The sequence below is a fragment of the Anopheles ziemanni genome, chromosome 3 (genome assembly GCF_943734765.1).
Source record: "Anopheles ziemanni chromosome 3, idAnoZiCoDA_A2_x.2, whole genome shotgun sequence".
In the NCBI taxonomy this organism is placed as follows: Eukaryota; Metazoa; Arthropoda; class Insecta; order Diptera; family Culicidae; genus Anopheles; species Anopheles ziemanni.
In genome coordinates this window covers 28,313,281-28,338,725 of record NC_080706.1, presented here as the reverse complement: position 1 = coordinate 28,338,725, position 25,445 = coordinate 28,313,281, and the positions used below count along the sequence as shown (strand labels likewise).

Here is a 25,445-nt window from a genome sequence, read left to right as displayed (position 1 = left end):
CGAGGAAAAGCCTCGTAAAAGAACCATAAAGTGCTGTACATACCGTAAATGAACCACTCACTTTGTATCATCTCGCAGCGTCTCGTTGGAAAGAAGACGAAATCAGTTCAGACATTGCCAATCAAGCGTTGGAATAAAGGAGTGATCGAAAAGAAAAAATGGTAATCTCATTACAGTGCTACATTGTACACATCTGCATGTCCCATTTTAGTGGTTAAATATTCCTTTTGCTCGTAAAATACGACCGTGATGCTCCAAATCGTATGATTCAAAAAATGTATTCACATCTCTTGGGATAGTTCCATCCTTTTTTTGCGCTGTTGATCAAGGAATGTGAATTCCACTTTAGTTAAGATACAGCGTAAGACAAAACTGCAAAAAATATGACAAGTTACCTAGCCCGGCTGAGAGCAAAGAGAAGATTTACTCTACTTCATTCCATAGACCGGTTGAGATGCTTGTAAAGAGCAGCAAACCTGCAAGCCGCCAGCATGTGCGATACGGATTACGACGGTAGCTTAAAGACGCTCGCAATTTAGCAGCATTTCAGTGCACACTTAACGAACCGTGCGGGAAGTTCCAAAGCAGGTCGTCCCTTCCTACTGTTTGGAAAGGCCACGATGGTCTTGCATCCTCGGCAAAGACAGATTAGAAAAGAAGGGCCGCTGCCGATTTGATGACAGAAGACCGCCATGGCTCCCATACTGCTTGAGTCGTTTCTAGGACTATTTCGTCCCTCGTGCTAAATCTCACCCCAGCGTCCCAAGCACTCCGGAGCTTTGGAGCGATGATTTGATTGGGCTTGTTTGAAGTAGGAATGTATGAAAATGAGATAAGTAGCTCGGGGTCTTCTCGCAACATTGTCCTTTTGGAGCCTTTCGGGAGGGCCCGGTGCCTTCTAATTATGTTACAGTCAATTACGGGAGCCGTCGGTGGAGTGAGTGTCTTTGTGAAGCAATCAAACCTTCGACAAGTCGTCGCTCCGTGTACTACGCTTGACTGCGCTTTCTTATCTTTCGGATTTCTCTGTGCTGGTGGTCCTTTCCTTCGAATGAATGGCTGTCATTTTCGTTCATGTTGACATTCGTATCGATTTCGTGAACCACAGCAAGAGACGTTGGTATGAGGTTCTCTTATGAACATGATCTGGAGGGAACGTTTTTATTCCTGTTATTTTCGATGAGCACGGTGAGCTTAAAGGTCTCTTGGAGCAGGCACAAAGTACCGTTAAACCATTTTTGAGGTGCATGAAATTTACATTTACAAGCCATGTGCATAACCCAGTTGCATCCGGATGTTCTTTACCACAATGTGTTACGAAATCGCTCTCTCTATCTTTCGTTCCTCCTTCTTTCTCCTGGGTGTTCAGTATCCGGAGATGAATGGAGACTCGGTTAGATGGATTAATCAACTTTCAAAATATTTGTTCGTGTCACGTGGAAGAGCTGGGCTCCGGCAACATGTAGGTTTCGTCGTCGGCGTGTATCAACTTGGCCATCGCATTGGGTGTTCAGAAATTTGTGTATGCCACCTCCCGAAACCATGCAACATTAATCCCCGTATGGGAAATACAGTACACATGCCGAGACCACGAATATCTGTTTGTGCGCTCCGCTTTTTTATCATATTAACTGCACACGCGCATCGCCACCAGCCCTGCCCGATCGAGCTGTCAGAGTAATTGAATATTTGATTAATCACTTCCCATTAAAGAATGTGGCTGTCAATCACACCGACTCGGGTGAGTGTGGTTCACATGGGGGCCGTTCTCGTGGGCAAAGGTTAGCACACGCACACCGTGGTGGACCATCTATCGGTGAAACGAGTGATGCTTCATCTTGGGGAGATAAGAAACCGAAATGAGGGAGTCTCAGATCTGAAGACGTCGCTCATATTGTCCAGTCGCTGTGGGGGTAAACCGGGTACGCCTTCGGTAGTGCGTTTCATTCGAACAATTGTATGATAATCGCGGTTTGTTGAGCCTTGACAGCATCAATGAGATCAGTTCGTGCCTCCGTTCCGAAACCAGTTCGATGGTGGTATCCGGTCGTATCGGTGTTGGTTGGTTGGTTGGTGCTTATGCTCTTCAACCCTGCTTTCTAGATAGCATGTAGATGCACAGGGATTTTGTCGGTTGGAGTAGGGAAGTATGTCGAATTAAATTGTTTGACTTCATGACTCCATCGGTCGATGGGTTATTTAAATAAAGTTATTTGTCAAAGACCAGACCGTGGCCGAGGGAACCAATTTCTTTTGATGTTACCAAATATGTCAACCAGTCTTCATGTGGGTGAACACGAAGGATAAGATGAGTCAATAAATTTTTTGAACTACGAAAAAGGCCTACTGCATTGACCTACAACTATTCCTGATGGTTCTCTTATATGATCTTTGTGTTGGGTGTTGATTAAAAAAGCATTGCGCTCTGGCTCTAAGTGAGTAAAAAAAATCTTATAATGTATATGCTGAAGATTCGCACATCCTGTATTTGCATGCGGTAAAAGAGTGTTTCAATCTGTTTACAGATTTGAGCAAAATTATTCAATTGATGTGAGAACAGCTTTTCCGAAAACCGATGGATTACTTATAAACGTTTCCATTGTCCGGTTCAGAAACGGGTTCAGCTACTCGTCTTGCTTACGTTGTTCAAGCGATTATGCAAGACGATCATTTTACTACTAGTGTTGCAAGGCAAAATGATCCGTCGATGTCATGATCCATGCGAGCGATACACAGCAGTGTTCAACCATTTCGATGATAAGGCAAAACTGTGCGATCTGCGTCGAAGTTATTTCGTTTGATCATTCGTTTGATCGAAGAATAATCCTTCATCAGCGGGTTTTCCGTTTCAGTATGTTATCCATAACAGAATTTAGAGGCAGTAGAACTAGTATGATCCATTATTATGTTCTTACTCTTTTCTCCTTTATTTTTGTCTTACACTATCGGACACGAGACTCGATGCGCAAAGGAACAAGTTTTTATTGAAAACTGGTTAAAACCTTTCCTATCTTCCAGCGTCCAACAGGCGATGGATTACCAACTCCAGGAGGTTCCCTCTTGTCTGACATTTGCAAGTGATAGATCGTCGAGAGCACATACGTTAACAGACAGACTCGGGTATTGCATGATGTCTAGTTGTTTGTAGTTAATGAATGTTCTATTGCCTGAAATGTTTATCTTAAGTATTAAATCAAGAGGAGTTAACCTTTCAAATGAAGGATCCTAAATTACGACATGTTTACTTCAAATTAGCCACAAAACTTGATATTATCATCAGAAAGTTTGAAGACTATCGGTCCTCGAACTTGATCAAATCCAATAAAGCTTGGGCCTTATAGAACCCACCGAATGCCAACGGTCGTACGTGGGTGAAAATGGTGACAAGGTTTTGGTCTTTATTTACAATCCATTATCCTAATAATCTAACCAGCAATGTGGGTTAGTGTCCGTGCTTGGTGAGCCACTTAAAGAACACCGTTAGGAAGAGATGGTAAATGAATGTGGGTTCACTACGTTCGGAAGGATCCCGCAAACCATCCTGTTAGAACCTATCAAACTGCCACGTCGCTAATGTTGTTTTCACACCGCTCTGACTGTAGGGCGTCAGATATCCGGGGAGTTAAGACGACATCGTACATTCGGTCAGATTTACCAGGACGGGCAAGTTTTGAGTGGAGAAACTTCGATGGGACTGAGAAATGTTCTTTATTAATCTGATTAGAGGCAGCCGGGTCCTTTAGGAAGAGTCGACTTCGTAAGATCCCAAGCTTAACGACGTTAGTGCCGATAACTAACCTGTGCTGTTGGTGTAACATTGACGTCTGACCCTTCGATGCAGATCCCCTCCGAATATGGCCTCGTTGCGGTTGTTTACTCGTTAAGCTGACATTCATCTCTCTATCCCTCTCTCACAATCTTCCTTTGATACAATGTGGATCCTTCTGTTATCTGAAGCACCGATGGTCACATTTTGGGTTGTTAGTTTTCCATGCGGAGGGCAACACTAGCACACGCACATCTTGCAATCACTTTCCACGATGAGGCCGGTACAGAACTCCAACTCCAAGCGAGATGGTAAAATTTTGCATGTTTGAATGCGTCTGGGAAGAGATGTTTTACATATTGAATTAGATTAGAATTAATTCAATCAATTCTTGCTCTGGAGGAACGTGCCGGGCCGCCCTTTTTCGCAATCAACTTCGCCAGTTCGCTTGCCTCTCGCTTGCAGAAAATTACTGGCGTTGGCCGGGAAACGCCACCTCACTCAACGCTACGGAACCTCCGTCTGATGGTACGCATTTGTTTACTACTTCTGCGCTTGTTTATGTGCGTAGTCATGCCTTTCCTCGGTCCTTCTACTGTCTGTCCCATCGAGTGGAGAGGCCGGTCGAAGAACCTGCTGCGATATTATGAATGAAAATCATGCCTGAGATGAACGAGAACGAAAGCAAGGTCTTCCGAGTTGAGACCGGTCTGATGGATCCGTCCGTCGGAGGCTCGAGCACCGAGGACTCACATTGTTTGTACGATGCTGGTTCTTGAAGTACTTTTGTCCTGCCCCGGGGGTCTCGCCACCGAACTGGCCGTCTCGTAGGCAATTGTAACAAATGGTTCCGGATTAAATTGGATTTGATGCGGATCAATTTGTGCTTATAAATTAGCAGCGACCTCCGCCAGGATTATTTCGGACGAGCCACTCCATCACGTGAGAGTTTGTAGTTCTTCGGCCTGTACCATCATTTTGTTCATCATGATCAACGTTCCTTAGAGTGTGTGTGTGTGTAGGGTTTTGACATCGATTCAGGAGGCAGTGGCAACTGGGGAAAGTGTAGAGCGTCTGGTCATTAGTTACTGTAGTCGACCGATAATTGGGAGGGCAGTTTTCTTCTCAGCACTACCGAAGTCAAGAAGGATGTACGATATTTATATCTTTGTATATTTAGATGTCTTTTGAGTTGGCAATTAGTTGGGTTGGCTTTAAACTTAGTCCTTCAAACCAGTTTTCTACCGTGCGACGGTAGAAGGAGTGTATTGAGATATGACCAAATTAAATTTCAATTTGTACACCATTTATATGAGCAATGCCAATCCAACACAAGCAAGAGTTAGTGTAGCCGATTTTGATAAATGATGTCAATCTAGAAAGGTATTTTAAGGCGTTTTTGGCATTAAACCATCTCTTTCTTGAACAAACAATAACCGACGGTACAGGTTGATCTCATTCAAGATTTTGTTCAACGTCAACTAATCCCCTCCTGAAGGAGGCATTTAAGCATTCTTAAGGTGTCGTTTAGAAGTTGTGAAGGCGTATCCAAGCCCATTTTCAGGATAAATTGTGCAGAAAGTATCATAATGAGCTTTCTGCAGAATTGAGACAGTTCAATGGGATTATATGGGTTAGTCGCTTCAAAGAACTCAATGTTAGGTCGATTCTTCAGTTGGAAGACCAATTTGTGACAGCAAGCCCAGCATCATTTGTTCTATATTTAGGGATCGGTGTCCTTTTCCATTGTTGCACTGCATGCTCCTTTTAACGACAAATGTGCAGCAAAAGCTCATTACCGATTAATTGGAACCGATTCGCTGAGTCGCTACGGGGCCATTCATGACACACATACGCTATGCCATTTGTCGTTTCTATAAGACATTAGGAAGGTTGCAATATCCTGGCATCATGCGATGTGTTTGGTGCGTGCAGCTGTTCTCTTTTTTTCTCTTTGATTCCACCACAACCGGCATTCTCTTGGTGAAATATCGTTCGATGTGACCCAAAATCGGCTTAAGGATTTCGTTGCTCTTTTCTTCTTTTGACTTATTGGCCGTGTATGGCAGATCCAACAGGAGGATCATACTCATGCGGATTGGTACCAAAATTAGGCACTCGTTTGTTGCTTTAGTCCAACATATTGCTTTTGGAATGTGGGGGGTGGATGTTTTGGCGAGCGTAGTGTTCAGAATAGTTTAACAAATGATGATTTGTCACAGACTCATGAATTGGTAAAACGAAACGTCTACACACTTATGTTATGGCTACATTTGTCTTCAAATCGAATTTCAATTTATGTTTCAGTCATGCTATGTTGTTCTTTTAGGTGTTCAGTGGCATACAATGTATTGTTTTTGCGAAGAAAGTGTACACGTTAAATGATGTTTGATTGCAGTCCTTGTTTAAGACTGAAATGAGATCAACAGGCCGAATGGGTTCTCAACTCTTCTGGGTTTCATCTTACAACACGAAACAGCAATGCGATGGCTTATAAATCATGCTCGTAGAACTGTTGTGGAAAATGGCGAGGATTATTTGCAAAGGCTGTGGAAGGGCGGTGTGGAAATTCGACTTTAAACCCTCGGGTTCTTGTTTTGAACATGAGGAATGGAAGAGAGGAAGAAGGTGAGTGAAGGAAGAACACCGGAAGAAGTGATTGTTTCTCTTCCCACTGGACCGCAGCTTAAGAGTCACGGATTAAAAATAAATCTGTTTTCCTATTCCGATTGTGTTTGCGCCCACCGGATCCGGAGCAGGAGCGGGGACGGCATGGTGGAGTGTGAGCATGGAATTGGGTTTCGCTTGGTTTTGCCGTTTCCATCTGTCTTATCGTGATCGGATTCGAAACCGGTCAAACGGCTTTGTAGGGCTGACCGTTCCATTGGATGTAATCTGCGTTGCGTTGCCGGACGGTGTAGTCCGGGCGTTTTAAATGTGTGTGTATTGGTTTGATGCGACCGTTTCGCTGTACGTACTCTTGGCGCAATATTGCAAGAGCCTTCGTGGGCTTTCACATGGACGTAATCGCTTGGTTCAATAAAGGAAAACGCGGCTGAAGGCCAATGCGACAATCAAGAGCAAAGTGGTTTCGTTCATGGAAACATTTTTCCGTAGTTTAGCATCGCTTGTAGGAGTGGTTCGGTAGCCCTGACAAATAATGGGCTCAATGGCATCGGTTCGGAAGATGGCACACGAAATTGCCGCCCGAAAGATGTTGCTGTCGAAAAATCCATTAGAATAATTACAACCGTGAAGTTGGTCGTTCAGATGTAGAGAGATGTAGTACAATTTCGTCCGTCTGGTGGATGAAAGACGTGCTTTGTTTTCATATGGCTAAGGTCTGGGTGGGCAGAAGAATCATTTGCCCGTAAGCAATGAATGGACGTCTTCAAACTGACCATTTTACAACCGTTTGGTTCGGTGGGCATAAATTTGGACCAAAAAGAAATAGCGAGGCTTTTCCCCGAGTTTTTCGCAAGAATGATCTGTTTGCTTTCGTTACCCTCAACCACAGACAGACGGCGGCATATTTTTCAATTATTGTTCTCTGTATTCCCCGTTTTGTTTCGAAAAAGAAAATGTATCAGTTGTCGTTTAATTTCCTTGGCATCGCAATAAAATCTTTTTTTCGATCAACGATCGTCATAATTCTTGAGATTAGTATTGCTAAACAGTTATTGCTGTTTGCGTCCGATTTGTAAGTCCTTCATATTCCATCTGGTAATTCTAACCAATTGCAATCAAAATTCCATGGCAAATTTCATGTTCAATATGAAATCTCACAGCTTTTGCTTCTAATTTGGTAGAAAAAGGCGTTTGCATGTAGATTTTCCTTAGGTTTGCTAGTGGGTCACTAATGTTTAGCAGTAATTCGCTTCAAAAAATATATGAAAATGTTTCTAGGGAAATACGTCTCTCTCCAACGAGCAAAGGTCGTAAAAAGATTTTCCAAGACACGTCACGCTGGTGTAATTTCAATTTCTACAAATGGAAATGCATTCTCAAATAGAGCTTGGTGGAGAAAAATGGAAGAGAAAGTGTGCTAAAGGGACTGATAAAAGTAATAAAAAATCCCTGCCTACACCACAATCATCATCAACATCATGTCGTTTTATTGTCGCAGTTCGGGTACGATTTGATTTGGCAAGGGGAGGCTAGAAAATTGGATGGATCGGATAGAAAATGTGTATGCTTTTGCGGTATCACCCAGAAAAACTGGTGAGAAGGAAATGTGAAAAGTAAACAGAGTATTTTCTAACCAAACCGAAAGGTGGAACCGCGACAAGAAATAAAAAGGAAAAGAAGTGTGTGTTCGCGCGAAAAGAAGATACGCCAATTTTCTCTCGGTAAGAATATTTCACCTTTCCCTACTATTTTTCCGGCATTTTCTCGCGAAGGTGAGGGAGAATCCCGAGACAAAGACCAAAACCGTTTCCGGACTTCCGGCAGGTTCGGATCGAAACGGATTCATTCGGTTGCACTTCCTCGGGGAAAGGAGGTAGCTGGAAAATGCCGCCAGGTTTATGCGGTTTCCTTCCACGTCCTTACTCGTCTGCCTGGGGGTTTCCTCCCTTGTTCAGCAATGCAGCTTTGTCCTGTGGAAAACACGAATTCCCTGAGGAAGGAAGTGGCAATCTTGTGGGCGACGGTATTGAACGAGGAACACGTGGGGAAATGTGTTTCGGCGAAAGAGGAAATTAAAATTCGTTTCCCGACGACGCCCCGCCGGCGACACCAGAGACGATAATGGCGTCGACGACGATGATTATGATGAGGATGACAAGAACGATAGTTGGATGGCGCCGGTGACATTCTAGCACTCCCTTCCACGTGACTCCCAACGTTTGCAGAATGTATTGAAGGGAAAATCCGTTCCAATCGATTGTGCGAAAAATCCTTCCAACGAACTTTTCCCTTCGGAGGCGAGATTGTACGCTCGAATTTCATCCATTTCTCAGAAAATGCAAACACGGCGTCGGCATTGTTATTTTGTGTCGTTTTCGTGCAAGAAAGTTTCCTCCTTCTTATCTGCCTCAAGATGTCTTCCTGTTCTACTCCGGAGGCGGTTGTGGAACAATTTGTTCGTGTCGTGACACGAATCGTCGCCTTTCACGGGAGAAAACGGTTCTGGTAAAACATGAACTTTTCAAAGCACCGTACAAGTTGGAGGTGGGATCTGAAGAGAGCGTTAGAGCATAATCATCGTAAAATTAGTTACTGGCAACGGATGCATTCGCCCTCCTCACTCTGAGCCTCCCCATCGAGATAGCTGCAGTAATTGGTGGCAAAAATTCAAAGGAAAACTAGATTCACCATTTTCCTGCATTTAGTAAAACATTTTTTCCATAGATGGTGCTCTACAACATGCCCTCCAGCTAGCGGAAGTAATTTTGGTTTGCCCTCAACCATTCCAAAAAGTTTTATGAAATCTGTTGAGGACATATTTGAAAAGGGTTTGGTAATTGTAATTTTGTACACCAAGGCTTTGGTAGCAAAATAGAATTGAGAAAGGTGTCGAAAGACCGCGGTTTTGTTCAGAGCTCTGTTAAAACACTCAAACGAGCCTTTATTTTAGACTATTTTCCATCCTCCGATACGCGAAGTTAAACAAAGAAATCCAAAGAATCCTTTTGTTCGTTTGTATCGGCTGGAAAAGCATTCAGGCATTTTTACAACAATGTTTGTACAGGTAAGGGAGTGAAAATTAAATTTTCCCGCTGGAGGGTATTTTACTATGCGCCGTCCTTTCGCTTGTTTGGTTCGATTGGAATTGTGTTTCTATGTTTTTGATTGTTATTTCTCACAGGGAGGGTGATGAAAAAAATAAAGCAATGGATGTAGGAGAAAAGAACCCAGTCCATTCGAATTGAAGAAATTACGCACTTTATTATAACGAATAGCCTGAGGTTGAGTTGGATTAAAAACTTTCTGGGTTTTTCTAAAGTGGAAGAGTCCAGAGAGAGATTTATTTCACCAGTCTTCAATTAAAAGCGACTGCTCCTCGAGGCACAAAGTGCTTGTGAAAGGAGTTTACGAATAGTTGTAGGATTAGAAGGCGAGTTCCATTACAAAAGCTTTTCGTGCATCGCCGCTAAGGTACACGCCTCCAGGGTATAGAGTGCTACTGTTCGTTGAAAATCCTGTTGGCCGAATTCTCGGCAGGTGAATTAACAATGAACCCTGTATCGTATAAAGCAACTGTTCTCCACGGCATTTGGACAGGGTGATTTTCTTACGCGGAGAATTCTCCAGATATCGAAGCGTTCTTAAGAATCTGTTCGTCTCTTCGTTTGCCGTAAGCAATTCAAGCAAACTCGTAAGCAAACTCCGAAAGACCCCTCTATGGGGTTGCCATACTTATTATGTAGTAAGTATGCTGTGAGGTTAGACGTTATTGTGCGGTGTTCTCCACGATTTCCTCTTCTCCTCCTCAACATACGCAATGTTGGTTTTACATTGGCATGTGATGGTTCTTTGTTCGGTTTTGTAACAAGAAATTAGGTTATTGTGCTGGAGTGTCTGAGCTCCATGTGCGCTTGTGAGTGGATACGTTTATTGCTGCTTTGTCCTGATCCTTCCAACTCCATGCTGTTGACAAAGAGGCCCGGAAGTTAGTACACATCGGAAGGAGTATTCTTGGAAGAGGATCGGTAGGCTAAGGAGGAGAAAAGCATACGTTTTGGTCTCGTTGACAAGAGTTGGTGTTGGGAATCAAGTGGAACTCATGTCATTCTTACAATGTATTTCAATTTGTACCAATAATAACAAATGACTTCTAGCCCGCCGGTTGTTTTAAATTGGAAAAGGATTTACCAAGCGAGGGGTATGCAACCATTAATCCATATTGGTGTTAAGCACGTTGCTTTTGAATCGTCACAAAATCTGTGTACTTGACTAATCTGTTGTTATGTACCCGATTATTTTTCTCGTACTTTGATCTTCAAAGTATTTCATATTTTATTTTCATGTTTCCAATATGTGGTCTTCAATATAATAAATAGATCTTGTGAGAAGTATATATCCAAAAGATCGTTTTTAATAATCTAAATCTACTTGAGTTCGTAAACAATGATAGTTGCCAGATATTTGCATAAATGGTTGGTCTGTTTACATGAATTTTGGGACTGAATCGAATATTCAACCCATAAAATAAGGCGATGAACTGTTTGACATAAAGCTGGATGATTATGCTCTCCGAATTTCATCGAACTTCAACAATATTGCCGTTGAGCGTAGAGTAAAAATTTAACAATTCTTGCGTCTAGCAATCTTCGATAGAGCTGTGAGAATGATGATTGGCTTCGCTTTTACGACGAGTCAACGACTTCGACTGTAACATCTGCGGTTCCCTGAGTTCAAATCAATCGAATTCTTGCCTTCGATCCGTGGCACTTCAGATGGTCACGAATTTATCGATTTTAGCTTACGTGTTCCTTGTGCTTGGAAGCAAAGACAATACGGTTGGGTTTTAATGAAGTTATTTTCACCGGTTTCGTTTGCCGGCTGGGGATTATGGCATGCGAGTTGATTTCCAATCGATCAAATGTCCCCCAAACGTCACAGTGAAACTGTTTAATTCCCGCAGCATCATCAATGTTTACGTTCGCCTCGCAGTGTTTCATTCTGTGCAGATGTCGCGAGGCATTCGGCGACAATAAACGATTCGCCCAAAGAAAATCAAATTCAAAATACCGCCGCCAAGGCACGCACATTAAAGCAACGAGACTTGCGCATTAAACTGTCCATCCCATAAATATCCGTCCGCCAAAGGCATTTCGTTTCAGCTTCCAATCGGTAACGTCTCTCATTCTGTTGTGCGTTCACAAATGGACACATCGGAAGGGCGGCTTTGGTAAATTATCGCACCGATGATGAGTGTGTCGCCGGATGAGGATGGGTAGCGAATTTAACGACCGCAAAGAATGCGTCCATCGGACGACGCACAGAGACATAAAACAGCGTGGCTTGGGGAGGAGAGTTGAATTTATCGCTGCCTCGGTTCGTGGTCGCGTTTTTCACGCGCGAGGAAATGAGCGATGGTCAAGCTAATAAAGTGCGGATAAAACATTGACCTACCGGTGACCTAGCGATAATTGATGGTCCAGTTTTATGGGAGAAAGAGGAACGGGAAGTAACCTTTACAACGACATTGTTTACCCTATGCGGCTTAAATGAATTATCGAAATGTTTGTACTGGTTCTAAGTTTATCGCCAATGGTTTAGAAAGCTTCGAAATCACCCCATGCGGCTTAAATGAATTATCGAAATGTTTGTACTGGTTCTAAGTTTATCGCCAATGGTTTAGAAAGCTTCGAAATAACTTAACGAGGTTCCATTTTAAAGGATTCTAAATGACTTTCCCCGTAAACATTATCTTTACTTTTTATGGCGAACTTTGGTTGACCAAGGAAACCGCCTCTAAAGAAAGCCTGTCTATCCGGAAGGCGTTCGTCTAGAAAAATGCTAAACAGTCGGTTACCCGTCGTTCCTTAACAATCAAAATGATTGCTCGCAATTATCGCCATCAAATGAATAAACTAGCACACTCTCCGAATGGTCGTCCCGATGTTTGGGCAACGGATAAACCAACCTCTCGGGGGAAGAAGTTGAACCCTGTCACGACAGAAACAACAGGCGACGAAAGAGTCGGCTTCAGCGGAAGCGCACAGGAAAGTGGCCAATTTGAAACGACCCACCGAATGCTCTATCTATAAATAAGCCCCAACCAACGTAGAAAGGTGGAAGAAGAGGGCGGCCAGATTGTTGGGAACGCTGGTCGGGGTTTGCAGCCGTGGTCGAGTTTGTTTTATGAGCTGTGTTTTCTGCAATAAAGATAAAACCGAAATAAATAATAACGTTTGCTGCATAAATCACACAAATAGTAGCAGAGCAGCAGGCGTTTGCAGAGCAAACGGATCAAATAGGCCAAAGTGAGGCCGTCGGAACGTTTAAAATCTGCCTACGGTACTAGAGTTCGGCCCTGCGAAACCGGCAGAAAATGCCTATGACCTGACGGGGATGCTGCTTGGCGCATTGCGAGCAGGTTCGGTTGTAGAACGATGCTGCTAAGTCCGGCAAGCGCGACCCGATGGAGTATGCAACATCAACTGCATACAGATGAGTGTTTGGGGATGTGCTCATCCACCCTGGAGAAGTGTTTTCGTAACCGAGACGTAGATAGGCCACTTGCTGTAGAATTACGAAGGCCGTATTGTGGTTTTAAAAGATTGGTATGAACAATTATGAAACGGAGAAACAATGTTAGGCTGTTGGGTTTAATTCGGAGTACATTTACAAAACGAGCAAGATAAGGTTTAAAGAATATATATGGTATACAACTTATATATACGGGTTGAACTATAACAGCAGTCCGGAGTTGATATTTTTAGTTGTGTATCCATTACTCATTAAGCAATTAAGTCTCTTTAACTTTACTCTCGAAAACATCGTATTGCTATCAAATCTATTCACAAATCTCTGTTTTGATTGATATCATCGTTTTAATTTCTACTAGCTATTTAGAGTATTCGTGTAGCATGATATCCAAAATCCCTAATACAGTAGGTAGTTCTTTGAACTTTATCTTGATGTGTTATCTTATGTACTGCTTCATGCTACTGATTCCAAGCAACCAAACCAATACGTCATCGCTGTTTTATAATTTTTTCTACATACTTGTAAAGCCGTTGCTTCATGCATAATTGTTTTCTCCTTTCTTTTCATCTTTCGCATAATGCTTAATGCTGTTGTGCACTTCTGTTAATGCTGGTACTGCCTGCCGGGTTTTCAATAAACGAATCCAACCCACCGAAACTGCCTCGCGGCGACAGTTTGTCTGCGCAGTCGGTACTACGGCTCAGGGAAAACGGAATGAATATTCGTCGGCCCTTAGGTTTAATCTCGTAAATTAATTCAAAACAAAATCGTTTACATTAATAATTCAAACTGCTGTTGGTCGCAAACCGCTGACGTCCGCTGACAGGGTTACGGTAGGTAGAAAAGGACTTCAGAACGTAAAAGCCACCGGGAAAATCCGATCCGGAAATAGACCCCAAGCGTTTCGGAACGATAATGCGACAGAAAGATTTATCCAAACGGAAGCCGTAGCCGTTGGATCGCGCGGGAATTTAGTTAGCTTCGAACCGGCTCGTTTCGGACTTGGTGAAGGAAACTACATTTTTGGGTGTCCGGTTTCGTTTGTTGTCTTTTCGCCTTTCTTGTGGGGGCTGACGAATCCGTCGGAAAGCATAATTTGTCCGTCGTCTGTCCACAATCCTACGGCCGCGAGCAATTTGATTGTTTTTTATCGTTTATTCCGTTGATCCACAATGAGTGACAAGGGCGGATGCTGTTGGGGAAGTACTGCAAGCTTGATCTCGATGTTCTTGTTCTTCTTATTCTTGGCGTAACGACCATGGCCAGGGCTTACAAGACTTTTTCCCTTTGTTTACGTGGATAGTCAGTCCTCTTGTACAGGGTTGAAATTCGAACCCACGCCGTCGAGCTGGTGAGTTCGATGTTCATACATCCTCAATTCCAGACCCTGACGATACTTTCATCTTTGTGCAGTTGCATTGTGACGAGTGTTGTTTAGTTTTATTTCAACTCAAAATTAAATAACTACACTGATCCAAGAGTGTGCATTATAGGAAACTAGAATACTCAGAGACGACTGCAATCTTGAAGTGAAATAAAGACTTGTGTACTAAGGTTGTAGGTTGCAAACTGTTTGAAGTCGACTGAGCTAAGTGAGTCGAAACGGAAGCAGTTTTCTTCATCAGAAACAAAACAAGAAACGTCGACGGTTGAAGCAGCTTTCTGCGTCTTCTGATTGCTACCAGCGACTGCAGCATTTCAGATTGTTTTGCAATCCTGATCTTGTTTGTGGATGTTTGTGTTTTTCTTTTGACTTCTCGCTGCAACATCAGCTACAACCGTCCTTTGGATCGTGGTGTGCATTTAATTTTCCTCCAAATGTAAATATCTGCCCACGCTTCACATCAACTTATTTGTCCAATAAGAAAATAGTTGTCTCGTTGGCTTCAGTAACTTTGGCCACTTCTTGAGTTATGTGGTAACAACTGCATCGATGCTCCTTTAGTGCTCTTTCGCTACCTTAAAACTTCTTTTTCATAGCTTCTTATTATTCCACTTTCCAGTATCGGTGCTGCAGTTTCGTGGTTAATCTTTTCTTTCCTACGAAGCGACACGTAATGGTGAGGCCAAAGAAAATAATCTCAAGCATCAGGATTAAGTTTGAAGTGCATGAGGAACGCACCGTGTCGTTGTTATCGTTGCCGAGGGCAAAGATGCTCCTGTAAGGGCTTGTGACGCACCTAGATGGATTCGATAGCGTTCCGAGAAAGAATGCCTTTTCGGTGAAAGAATAACAAGCTAAAAGACGGTTCTGTCGCGGAGAGGAACATGAAAAGAATGTCTAGTAAAGGTAACAAATCTTCTGGAGTGCATGAGGATTTGGATTTCATTCTTGTTGAAGTGGGTTAAGGGAATATTTTAGATGGAATAAAATGCGTTGCACTTAACGTCATATATCCTATAATTAGAGTTTGAAACAAAAATGCTTTGGAAAGATTAAAATATTGTGTATTTTTGTCTAAGCAAATTGGTTCAGTTGATCGATGATTGTTCGATTGATTACTCACCATTATCAGTCATTTTTAAATGCATCGATTAGTTTTTCAAAGAAAATCCTAGTCACTCTTACCGATGTCCCGAATATTTACCACGTGGTAACAAGGTGAAGGTGCTCCTGTTTATGTTTCACCGGTGGTTTTTTGTCGGCTCCCCAATGTTTACACTTTCATATGAACATCGGCGTGCTTGTTCTGGCTGGTGGTTTTTGGTTGGAAGCACGTGAAACCGATCCTCGACGTAGGAAGCCATAGACCAACACGCAATAGTCCTCCGATTACGTCTTCATGTCTGTCCCCCGATAATCCTTCCCATATCCTGACGGACAACGACAACGGCGACAACCGGTGCCGGAAAACCCTTAAGCCATAAACAAAGACAAGCAGTGCCTGTCAGATTTGACGTTCTCGGCTTGACAGTTCGTCAATGGTTCGTTTTTGCGTAACGAGTTGGTAAACATAAGCCCCCAAAGTGTGTTCCCTATGCTTGCCGTGGAGGGTTTTTGTGTGGGTAAACTACGTTGCCGAAGAGTTATGTCGATTGTGGCTCGTACGAGGAGCGGCGAAGATAAAGAAGGAAGCACCTGGGAAGGGCCTATGGGTGAAGATAAACAGTGTCGAGGTTCGTCCCAAAAGTTTGGCAGAGGTTAATGTAAATTTACCCAACGAGACAATGGTAAATAACCGCTCTCGCTTGCAGGAATTAGTAGGAGTTGTTGGCAATGCCGCTGCTGTTGTGTACTCGGACCACCATCATGATGCAGCCCGCGTCGACGGGAGCTTTGTTCAGGATAAAGGATAGCCATTTTGGAGATAAACGAACGGGTGAAGAGTAAATTACCCGTAGTCACAAAGCATGTGTTTATCAAATTTCAGCGTTGTTTCTTTTCCTGCAAAGTTCTCGGCTAGAAGTAGTTGTTTATCACGCCATTACGCAACGCAACGACGTAAATTATGTACGCATGTAGAGAATCTTGTTCCATTAAAAATTCAAAACCTGAAGCAAAGAGTAACAAATCATGCGTCTTACCAGGATCGGCGGCGCTTGTGTGTATCGCTTGACGGTTGTTCCATAGAAAATTTTAATAATTAATCCAATACATTTCCCAAGAACCCACTTCAGTGCCCTTCGATCTCTAACCTGTGCTCTGGGAACACTTTCTTTCGCTTGCGGCGTCTTCCTGGAGCGAATCCAATTATCTGGTTTATGTTTCAAGAAGTTCTCTATTTTTAGTGCGATACAAAGATTATGGAACATCGGTTTCAGTGGAAAAATCTCTTCGTTGTTTCCAAAGCCGCAATCTGGCATGATGCTCTTCACATGGAAAGGGGTAGAACGTTATTCCGTTGGCGGCATTCTGCTCTCCGGAATCAGTGGAGTGGCCTTTTACGAGTGAAATTTCATCCCAATTCAATGATTAAGCAAACACACGCACACCCCGTGTTTCGTCAATGGTAGAACACGCGCGTGTCTGTTCTGACTCGGTAACAGGAACTTCTTAACCCGCTCTTTTAGGTTCGAGCTTCCTTTTTTCAGCTGCACCTTCCTTGAGGGCTAGACCAACTTGAAGAGTCGAGTGGGTTCCAAATTCGAGTGCATCCGATTTAATGTCCGGTCGTGGTCTGCTGCAGACCCGAAGGCTACTGGATCTTTGGTGTGAGGTGAAGACGAAAAGGGAATATTGGACACTGAAAGCCGCAACAGTAGCCAGAACATGCTGCAAGGGCCAGTGATTTGATGCGAACTAGAGTCAACCTTCCGGCAGTTGGATTGATTGGACGCCATCCAGCCGATGACCGTATCTGGAATGTATCTGCCAGTACGCTCGTTCCCCTGGATCTTACCCTGCGGGGAATGGCCCAACGGGTTCCACAAATAGAACGGTAGACCAGACTGACGAGATTTCGACTACGGCGACCTGGGGCCCTCCGACCAATCGTCAATGGGAGTAATGCTTTCATAAACAGTGAGGAAAATTGTTGTTTAAGCACCCCAGCACCGGTGTTGGTCACGTTCGTTGTTTAATCTCGCACCCGGCACACACACACACACACTTATCGAACGGCGTTCGTGTGCGCTTGTTCACGTTCTGCGGTTCGTGCGCCGATGAGTAAGGATACTGACGGTGCGCTCGAGGGCTCCTCGCCAGTGGGAAACTCTGTCGACACGTTTTCGCCCGGAGATTACTCTCAGGAGCCTCAGGAAACTACAACGGTTACGCTGGCACGGCGGAAGGTTTGCTTATTGATTGGAAAAAACGTGAAAGTTTGAACAAAGATTGGATGCAGCATTTTTCCTGCAAAGTGCGTTTTGAGATATTCTGTAACGGGTTGATAAAGAGATTAGGTCCAATGTTATGCTACATCGCTTCAGTTATTACCAGCATGGTAGTTTAGATCGGCTTGATTAAGAGCTTTCCAGGTACAATAGCGAAAATCTGTTTGTTGTATTAGAAAGTATAAAGAGGATAAAATGGTGTAGTTCTACGAGGATTAGCTGATAAACCTCTTCAGACAAATACTGAACATACACAAAATAAAATAATATATACTTTTCGTGACGCTATAGATCGATACGGGTAACAATTACATTTCACTAAAGTATTTATTCGTGCTTTTTTTTTAAAGTTTTTAGAAGATTCAGTTCAGAAACTGACAATGTTAGGACATACCAAAGTCATATCGATTATAACTGCTCTCATCGTCTTCTTCACAAGAGGTGATATCTGTTCCCCGAAGCAACTGATATGCTTCTTGTATGTCAGTATATTCGTACCTAGGACAAGGTTCGATAAGATGTAGCATAAGATGTAGCAGATGCAATCGTTGTTTCCTGTTCTCTAAAGAGCTACGCTCAGCATCATCATTATCATGCCCTCCGGGGTGCGATAGATGGCACATCACACAAACACCTAAATCGGTTTCAGCTTGCAGTTCGCTGACCGAGAAAACGAGAAGCCATAATGATGTACCTTGTTTTAGCTTTCTGAGAGTTCGATAGCAGCATAAGAGCAGCAACGTCCCTCTGGGTCGTACGTGCTGGGTAATGATTGTCTAATTGCTTTCTGGAATCAGATGGAAGTGCTAGATAGATCGCGTTATAACGATAACGCACCGGAAACTGCACTTGCCGCCGAATGATGACATAATTTAATCATTTCTTGGAAAATTGTCTCATTCCTTCTCGACACTATTCGTCTCTGCTCTGGGAAAAGCTACTACGATTAGAGGCCAATCGAAGAGCTGTCGGACGTGTGTGTGTTGATACACCGGAAAGTACACGAATACACGATGTCGCACAGCGCCGCGTAAGAAGCATGCGGATGTGGAAAGATGTTCAAAGACTTCCGTGTCGACATTCGGGCAACATAATTACACGAAAGAAAACCATGCGACGGAGCAAAAGATGTCAACATTCCACACCCAGCATGCCAACCGGTCCCTGCTTCTGTCCCTCCCGAGATACACTCCTCGTCTGCCAAGGGGACGCCGGAAGAACCGGCTTCTTTTCTCGTTTGCTTTGATAACGCCGGCGTTCGCCTAGATGGTGTTGTTTGATAACAGAAACCGGCACGCAGGGCATGATGAAGCAATGTGTTTCGAAGAGTGGTGATGTGCGAGCACAGATAGGAGACAAGGGTTGTTTCTGGAGTTCGGGGCTCACAGACAGAATCCAAGGGCGGGAAGTCTTCCAACATCGGTTCCGAACTTTTCGGATCGGTCGGCTTCTCTGACTGAGGTTGAAAATGTGTTGGCAAAAGTTTCTTCTAGACACGTACACACATTGCGAGAAGTTGTCGGAAGCCAAAATTGAGGCAATTTCGCCACTGATGAACCTCGCTGTGTGGCATGAGGTAGGGTTGGGTTTGTTTTGTTTTGAAGATGTCACTTCTTCGGTTGCTAGCCTATCTTTTTATCAACAGTTTCGTTAGCTTTCCAACTGCAAAAACGAAATAATTTGTTATCGACAATATGATCACCACTTGGTCGTTTGCGTCGTTTATGATTTTTTGCTTCATTTATCAATTGCTATTTGTTCTATTATCGGAAACAGAGTTATGTTTTCCATTTTATTAACGTTCTTATAACGTTTCCCTACTTATCATTCTTGAGAGCTTATGAAACTACTCAATGTTTCTGTATTCAATTAAAAAATGTCTTTCCAAACAATAAGAGCAGTTCTACCTAAGCATTATCGATGTGTAAATATTGAAGCACATGCCACCGATCGAGTTTGAGGTCCTTATCAGGTTTGGGGGTATACATATTTGAATAATTTAACGTACCGTTGGAAGCGCCTGAACTTGAAATGTTTACCTTCGAAGTGTAAACTTACTCCCGACGACGAAGGCAGGCAGGTGTTGGCAAGATCATTGCCCCCGTTGGCGTCTGTTGTTTAGTTCGTTGGAGGTTGTTTTGACTTGGAGAAACTCAGCAGCATGCAGCAACTGGCGAAGAAAAGCATGTGCTCAGCATGTTTCTTGCTGGTGATGTAATATTTTCTTTCAACAAACCTAAGTTAAATTTATCCCACTTCCGATTTTCGTAAATTACGTCGAGCAAGCTGGCCTATCAATGTCAACTACGTCCTACAACTGTTGAAGCATTCTCTTTAACTCTCATTGCTGTTCTTCTTCTTGAAGAGTATTATTCGTAAAATCCACACATGGTAGACATTTGTCAAATCGCCGCCGAAAGAGATAAACCAACTCGAGACAGCACTCGTGCGTATGTTCCAACTGCTTTTCAACATCTGAATTTAATTAGCACGCGAAGATGCGGCGTCCTGGCAACAAATCGAGATTATTAATGTTTTTGTGTGTCTTGCCTCGATTTTGTGTTGTTCAAGGGCAAACCATCGGCTGGGAGGATTAGATCGTGAATGAATAATGATAGGATTAAAAGTGAAGTGAAAACAATCTTGAACTATATAAATTACAAAGTCTCAGGGATGTTTTCAAATAGTCTGAAGAATGTGCGTCATTTATTTTTTCACGTTTTTCGATGTTGGCATAATAAATGAACTCTTTAGCGTAAGTCTATTCTCACGACTGAAATGTCTGCTCCGCAAAAGTGATATCAGTTCAGATACAAACTTTCCATCTTTCAGCCTAACTGTATGAAACCGTTCAGAAAATAACTATAATCTATTTTTTATATAAATCTAACTAATATTTATTTTTTCTATATCTTCTCATTTCAGGAATTCCGTCAAAGCACGTGCTACGCTACTAAAAAGGCGACATCAAACTACGAAGCAAACTGTGTTCTCCTCGTTTGATTGCACATTTAAATTTGCCAGATGGTGGTATGCAGTTTTAATTACACACTTCATCGGAATCATCGTTAGTTTTGTGAAAAAGTAAACTAGTACGTTGCCCGAAAATCAGTGAACACCCGAAACACCCAGCCTTCCACTTTGCAATTTCCATCTAACAGCTACGTTGGTGCCTTACACCGATGTTGGAAGTGTCAACAGAAACGTCGGGTGCACTCTGAACCGTGAAATAAATGTGTCCCGCCAGTTCTCCAATGGCTGGTCCGGATCGTGACCATCCAAAGTTCACAAAGGATTTCCTGTCCGCGGTGGTGATTGTGCAAGCCTATCCCCGGATAGGCAGCAGGCAAATTTTCATAATTTAATTAGTCGCTGTGATTAGTTCGCCGTCGTTGGTTCGGAGCAGCTGGCTTAATTTTTTGCGAAATAGTGTAGGGTTTCAGGTCAGCTTTTCAACACCGTGTGCACCGTGACATGGCGGCTTATGGAGTTGGAAAACAGATGGTACCGTGTGTTGGTTTTTCTCACTAGTGTGCATAATAGTGCAAGCGAATGCATCTGCGATTCGACACCTTGGCCGCTATTGTCGCCGTCACGTAGAATGGAATATGGTTTTTGTGCTTAAAGCAGTGAACAAATGGAGTGCTTATTGAGCCATATGGGCTAATATTTGCCACCTCGCTAAACACGCGGAATCGGTTTTAGCGAACGTGGTGAACAACCCCTTGTTCTCCAGAATGCCAGACGTGTGAAAACATACGAATTAAAATTATTATAATCACGGTTAATTAATTATTTTTCCTTAGGTTATCTGAGTTCAGTGCGCAGGATAAAGAACGCGAGTGTGTGTGTGTGCTCTTGTAGAGCAGCATTTTCAATTGAATACAGTACGTGCAGTAGGATTGGAAAAGTGAAGGTGAATGTGATCGCTGGATTTGCAGAAAATTATGAAAAGGGGCAGGAGCGCCGCATGAAGGAAACCCTCACGAAACCGACATTGGCAGAAGGTAGTGCCAGCAGCAGCAGCAGCAACACCAGTAGAGTTTCGTTCTTCATAATGGCCATGCGGGAGATCTGGTCCGGACCGCAGTTTAAAATGTTGATACTGCTCACCGTGACCGTTGTGCTGGCTCTGGTATCTCCTTCGTCGGAAGAACCGTACAGTGGTGGAGGTGGCGGAGCACGAGGAGGAGGCGGATATTTTGGAGCTGAAAATCGATGCCCACGGCTTTGTTCCTGCACTGGTACGACGGTGGACTGTTCGCATCGCGGATTGACCCAGGTGCCCCAGAAGGTTCCACCGGAAACTGATAGACTGTAAGTATTTGAAGACTATCCCCTTCTAATTGGCTACATACATTTCAAATTACTACATTTTGCATTATAAAAATAAAAAAAAATTATAAGTATTTAAATTTAATAACTATTCAGTTTATATTAATAACTATTGATCCCAAGTATATTTAATATTGTGAAGGATAAAAGCTGTTTTTATACCCGATTCAATGACATTCGTTCTTATTTACCCACACATTAATATCATCTTCTGGCCATTTTTCATTCGTTATTGCATGACTGGCATGAAAAAGTACGACTATTGAACCGCATTTAAATTTCTCAATTATCCACCAAATCTACGCCAAATGGCTTTATTTCTCTTCCTCCTCGTTACATGCCACGCGTGTCGCACGATGATTGTACAGTTTCTGTTGGCAATATTACGCTCGACAGTGCAGCATTTTCGATCCCGACGTGTGAAGTTTTATTATTTTTGTCCCATTCCCAGTCGATCCATAAATAAATAAGTCAATCCACTGCAAGCGGCATACTGTTGCACTTTCGTGTAATAATCCCTAGGCTGCAGGGAGAGGGAGAGTAAGGTGATTGCGGTGTAGTGGACATTTCAGTGCAACCACAAAATCGAACGGTTCTTTCGCTGCATGAGTGCGGTGTTTGGTTGGGGATAAATAAAACTCGAATTAAAATGTAAAACACACCACCGCAAACCGGTCTGTACACTCCTACGCAGATTTCGGCCGATTGTCGACTGGCACGGCCGAAGTTAAATACGTACAGCTCAGGCTCCACTTTGGAGGGTAGGGTTGTTAGGTGTGTTGTACGATCCGTTGAGTGGATTCTGTTTTTCATCACATGGGTTGATCAATCGAACGAAGTGTTGCTGAGAGGGTATCGATGCTGTGTGTTACTGAACAGATTAGGGATGTCTAGGGAAGTATATCCTCACGTCGCAAAGCTAAGATAGTTATTTTAAATTTGATAGTTATACTGCTGAAAATATATTCAAAAAGTGTATATTATCATTTATTTTGATATGAATACTCGTTCTTCATAAGATATCTTTTTAGCGAGACTTAAAGTTGATCATGTCACATAAATTATATTCTCCTCTTGACGAAACGAAGTGCATCCTTCTGACGCAAATCGTTGTAGTAACGATGAAATAGCACTATCTCCCTGTAGAGGCGGATTAACAGTTTACAAATCAAGACTCGTAGGAGGATTGACATACGCGAAAATAAACATCTCATTTACGTTTCCTCTTAATAATAAATCCAACGATCTTTTCTGCTGCATTCTGTTGCAAAACGCAGTTACACTTGCTGATGGTGGCCCATCTTGGAGAAGAAAATTTATTCCATGCATGATTTTCTCCCTTGAAGAGAAAGTATTCACGATCCAGGTGTATGGTCTCAATAGCCAAAGGTCTGGGCGCAATCTTCGAGGCAAATGCTCCTCTTCTTGTGCTGGTGAATTGACCTGTAGCGCACGTTGTAGAAGAATCCCGCGTTGCTGTATCTCAACACGCCAGCAGATCCAATGTCGTGATGTGATATTTAGCGCCCGGGCGGCTTCGATGATCGTAAATCTTCTAAAATTAGTATCCACATCAACCGATTCTTAATGAGTACCGTTTCGAAAACATTCCCTCTAGTTTCCTTTGATAAGCAAAGGTTTTCAAATCTGTGCTACGTCTGTTGTTGATCTAAAACAAGTTCATTAAACCTTACCAATAGGGGAGCTAATTTCTGACCAGTGTTTTCTTTACCTGATCGACCGAAGGGTCCCTGGTGCTGAGGGTTATGAAGAATCACCCGACGGGGGAGAAAGGTTTGTAGTTCTTCGTTGAGTCTTCGGGGGCCTCCCGGTGCGTTGGCTTTCTTCTTGCTTATGTTCATTGATTGCGGGAAATAGGATTAAAGACTATGATGAGGCAGCGGGAGCTTCTACCCAACTGACCTTCGTTTGAGATATATGTTTTTCTTGCCTCTTATGTTGCCAGTTAGTGGTTTCTTTCTTTAGAGACACAGCTCCCGCAGTAAACGAAAGTCTCCATTCCGCTGTTGATAAAGAATTTCTTCGGCATCATATAAACATCTTTTTTGTGCCTTCTCTTAAACTGTCGGCCATGTTGACGCAGATAGCTCACGGGCATGTGGGTTGATTATGAATCTTTAGCACGGATTACCGTTTTATGGAAACGATGTTTTTATTGATTTTTTATTCCTTTTTGCGGAAGGGATCATCTGCCTTGATTAGGGATGATTATCCGTAGGCATTGGTGTGCTTTGCCAAGCTGTCCGTTCTCTTCTTCAGCCAAAGAAGTTGTTTGGTTGGACAAAATGAAACAAAAATAATTCCGACGAAATCACAACAAATTCGTGGGCCAACATGTTTGCATGACCATAACAGTACATTTGTTGTTTCGTCATCACGGGATGGAGGTGAAAGGGCTTTTGGTTCAAGAAATGTACGATCATAAAATCAAATTGACCACATGGAAATGATGTTGATGAGCTTACTGTGATTGCAAGCCGTCGTAAGTTTACTGGCTCGAAACCAAAAAGTTTTGTTTTATTATACCCCAAAAATACGTAGCAATAAACGGAATGGAATGGATCCGCTTATGAATGTAATAAAAATGTATAAAATTAAAACTTTTCCAAGGTGACTGAGCATGTTTCGTCTGCATATTTCTTGTTTTCCACCTCTAGTCGCAGTTGCACTTTTACGACCGTACCATAAACAGTGTCATACCTCGGGGGTTCTCTCCTGCCACACATACAATCAAGACAAAGACCACCCCAAAGGATGATTTTGATGTTTACGGCTTTTCATTCGTTGCTAAATCGATATGGAAATAATATCTTTCTGCTCCCTCTTTTTTGTTGGTCATTGCAAAAATAATGCTTATCATGTTATCAACATGACGACCACAACAAAAAAGCGATACCCATTCGTAACACCGTTGAACAGTAGCGTTTTCCTTGATTCTATTAAATAATTTTGAACGTGATCACCAAACGATGACTTTTGAGAATAATTCAATCAAAAGAATGTCTTGCTGCGCTAACAAGAACCTCATATTGAGTACTGACAGTTTCGGGCGTGTCTAAAGAATAAAGATTTCATGGTTGCGTGACTTCTGTTCTAGAAGGAAACCATTGCTATCACCCGACATTGTAGTTTTTCTTTTCCACCTTTCGCTTTTTCGCACGCTGATTAGAGTGTTGGTTGGAAAAACAACAAGCTTGAAGCTTTCTAGCTCTCAGACACGTTTTAGTCTTCACTTGAATCGTGATTGTTGATGCAAATTGAACAAAATCAATCCAGACATACTTCTAAAATGAGTCCATCAATACAAAATATCGCTGCTCTGTGGCAGAAATGTGGTTGGTTGTCAATGTTTATCGGACAACCTATTTTCGAAAGCCCTGAAACCATGAAC

The 25,445-nt window shown here is 42.8% G+C and overlaps 1 protein-coding gene across 1 annotated transcript in view; it reads left to right on the top strand.

Annotated features, from left to right (window-relative positions):
- Positions 1 to 21,668: 21,668 nt before the first annotated feature.
- Positions 21,669 to 25,445, top strand: part of LOC131284473 (protein slit-like) — an 80,151-nt gene continuing 76,374 nt past the window's right edge. Inside the window, exon 1 of the mRNA XM_058313332.1 lies at positions 21,669 to 22,015. Coding sequence (XP_058169315.1) covers positions 21,669 to 22,015 — 347 coding nt within the window. The remainder of the gene's footprint in view (positions 22,016 to 25,445) is intronic.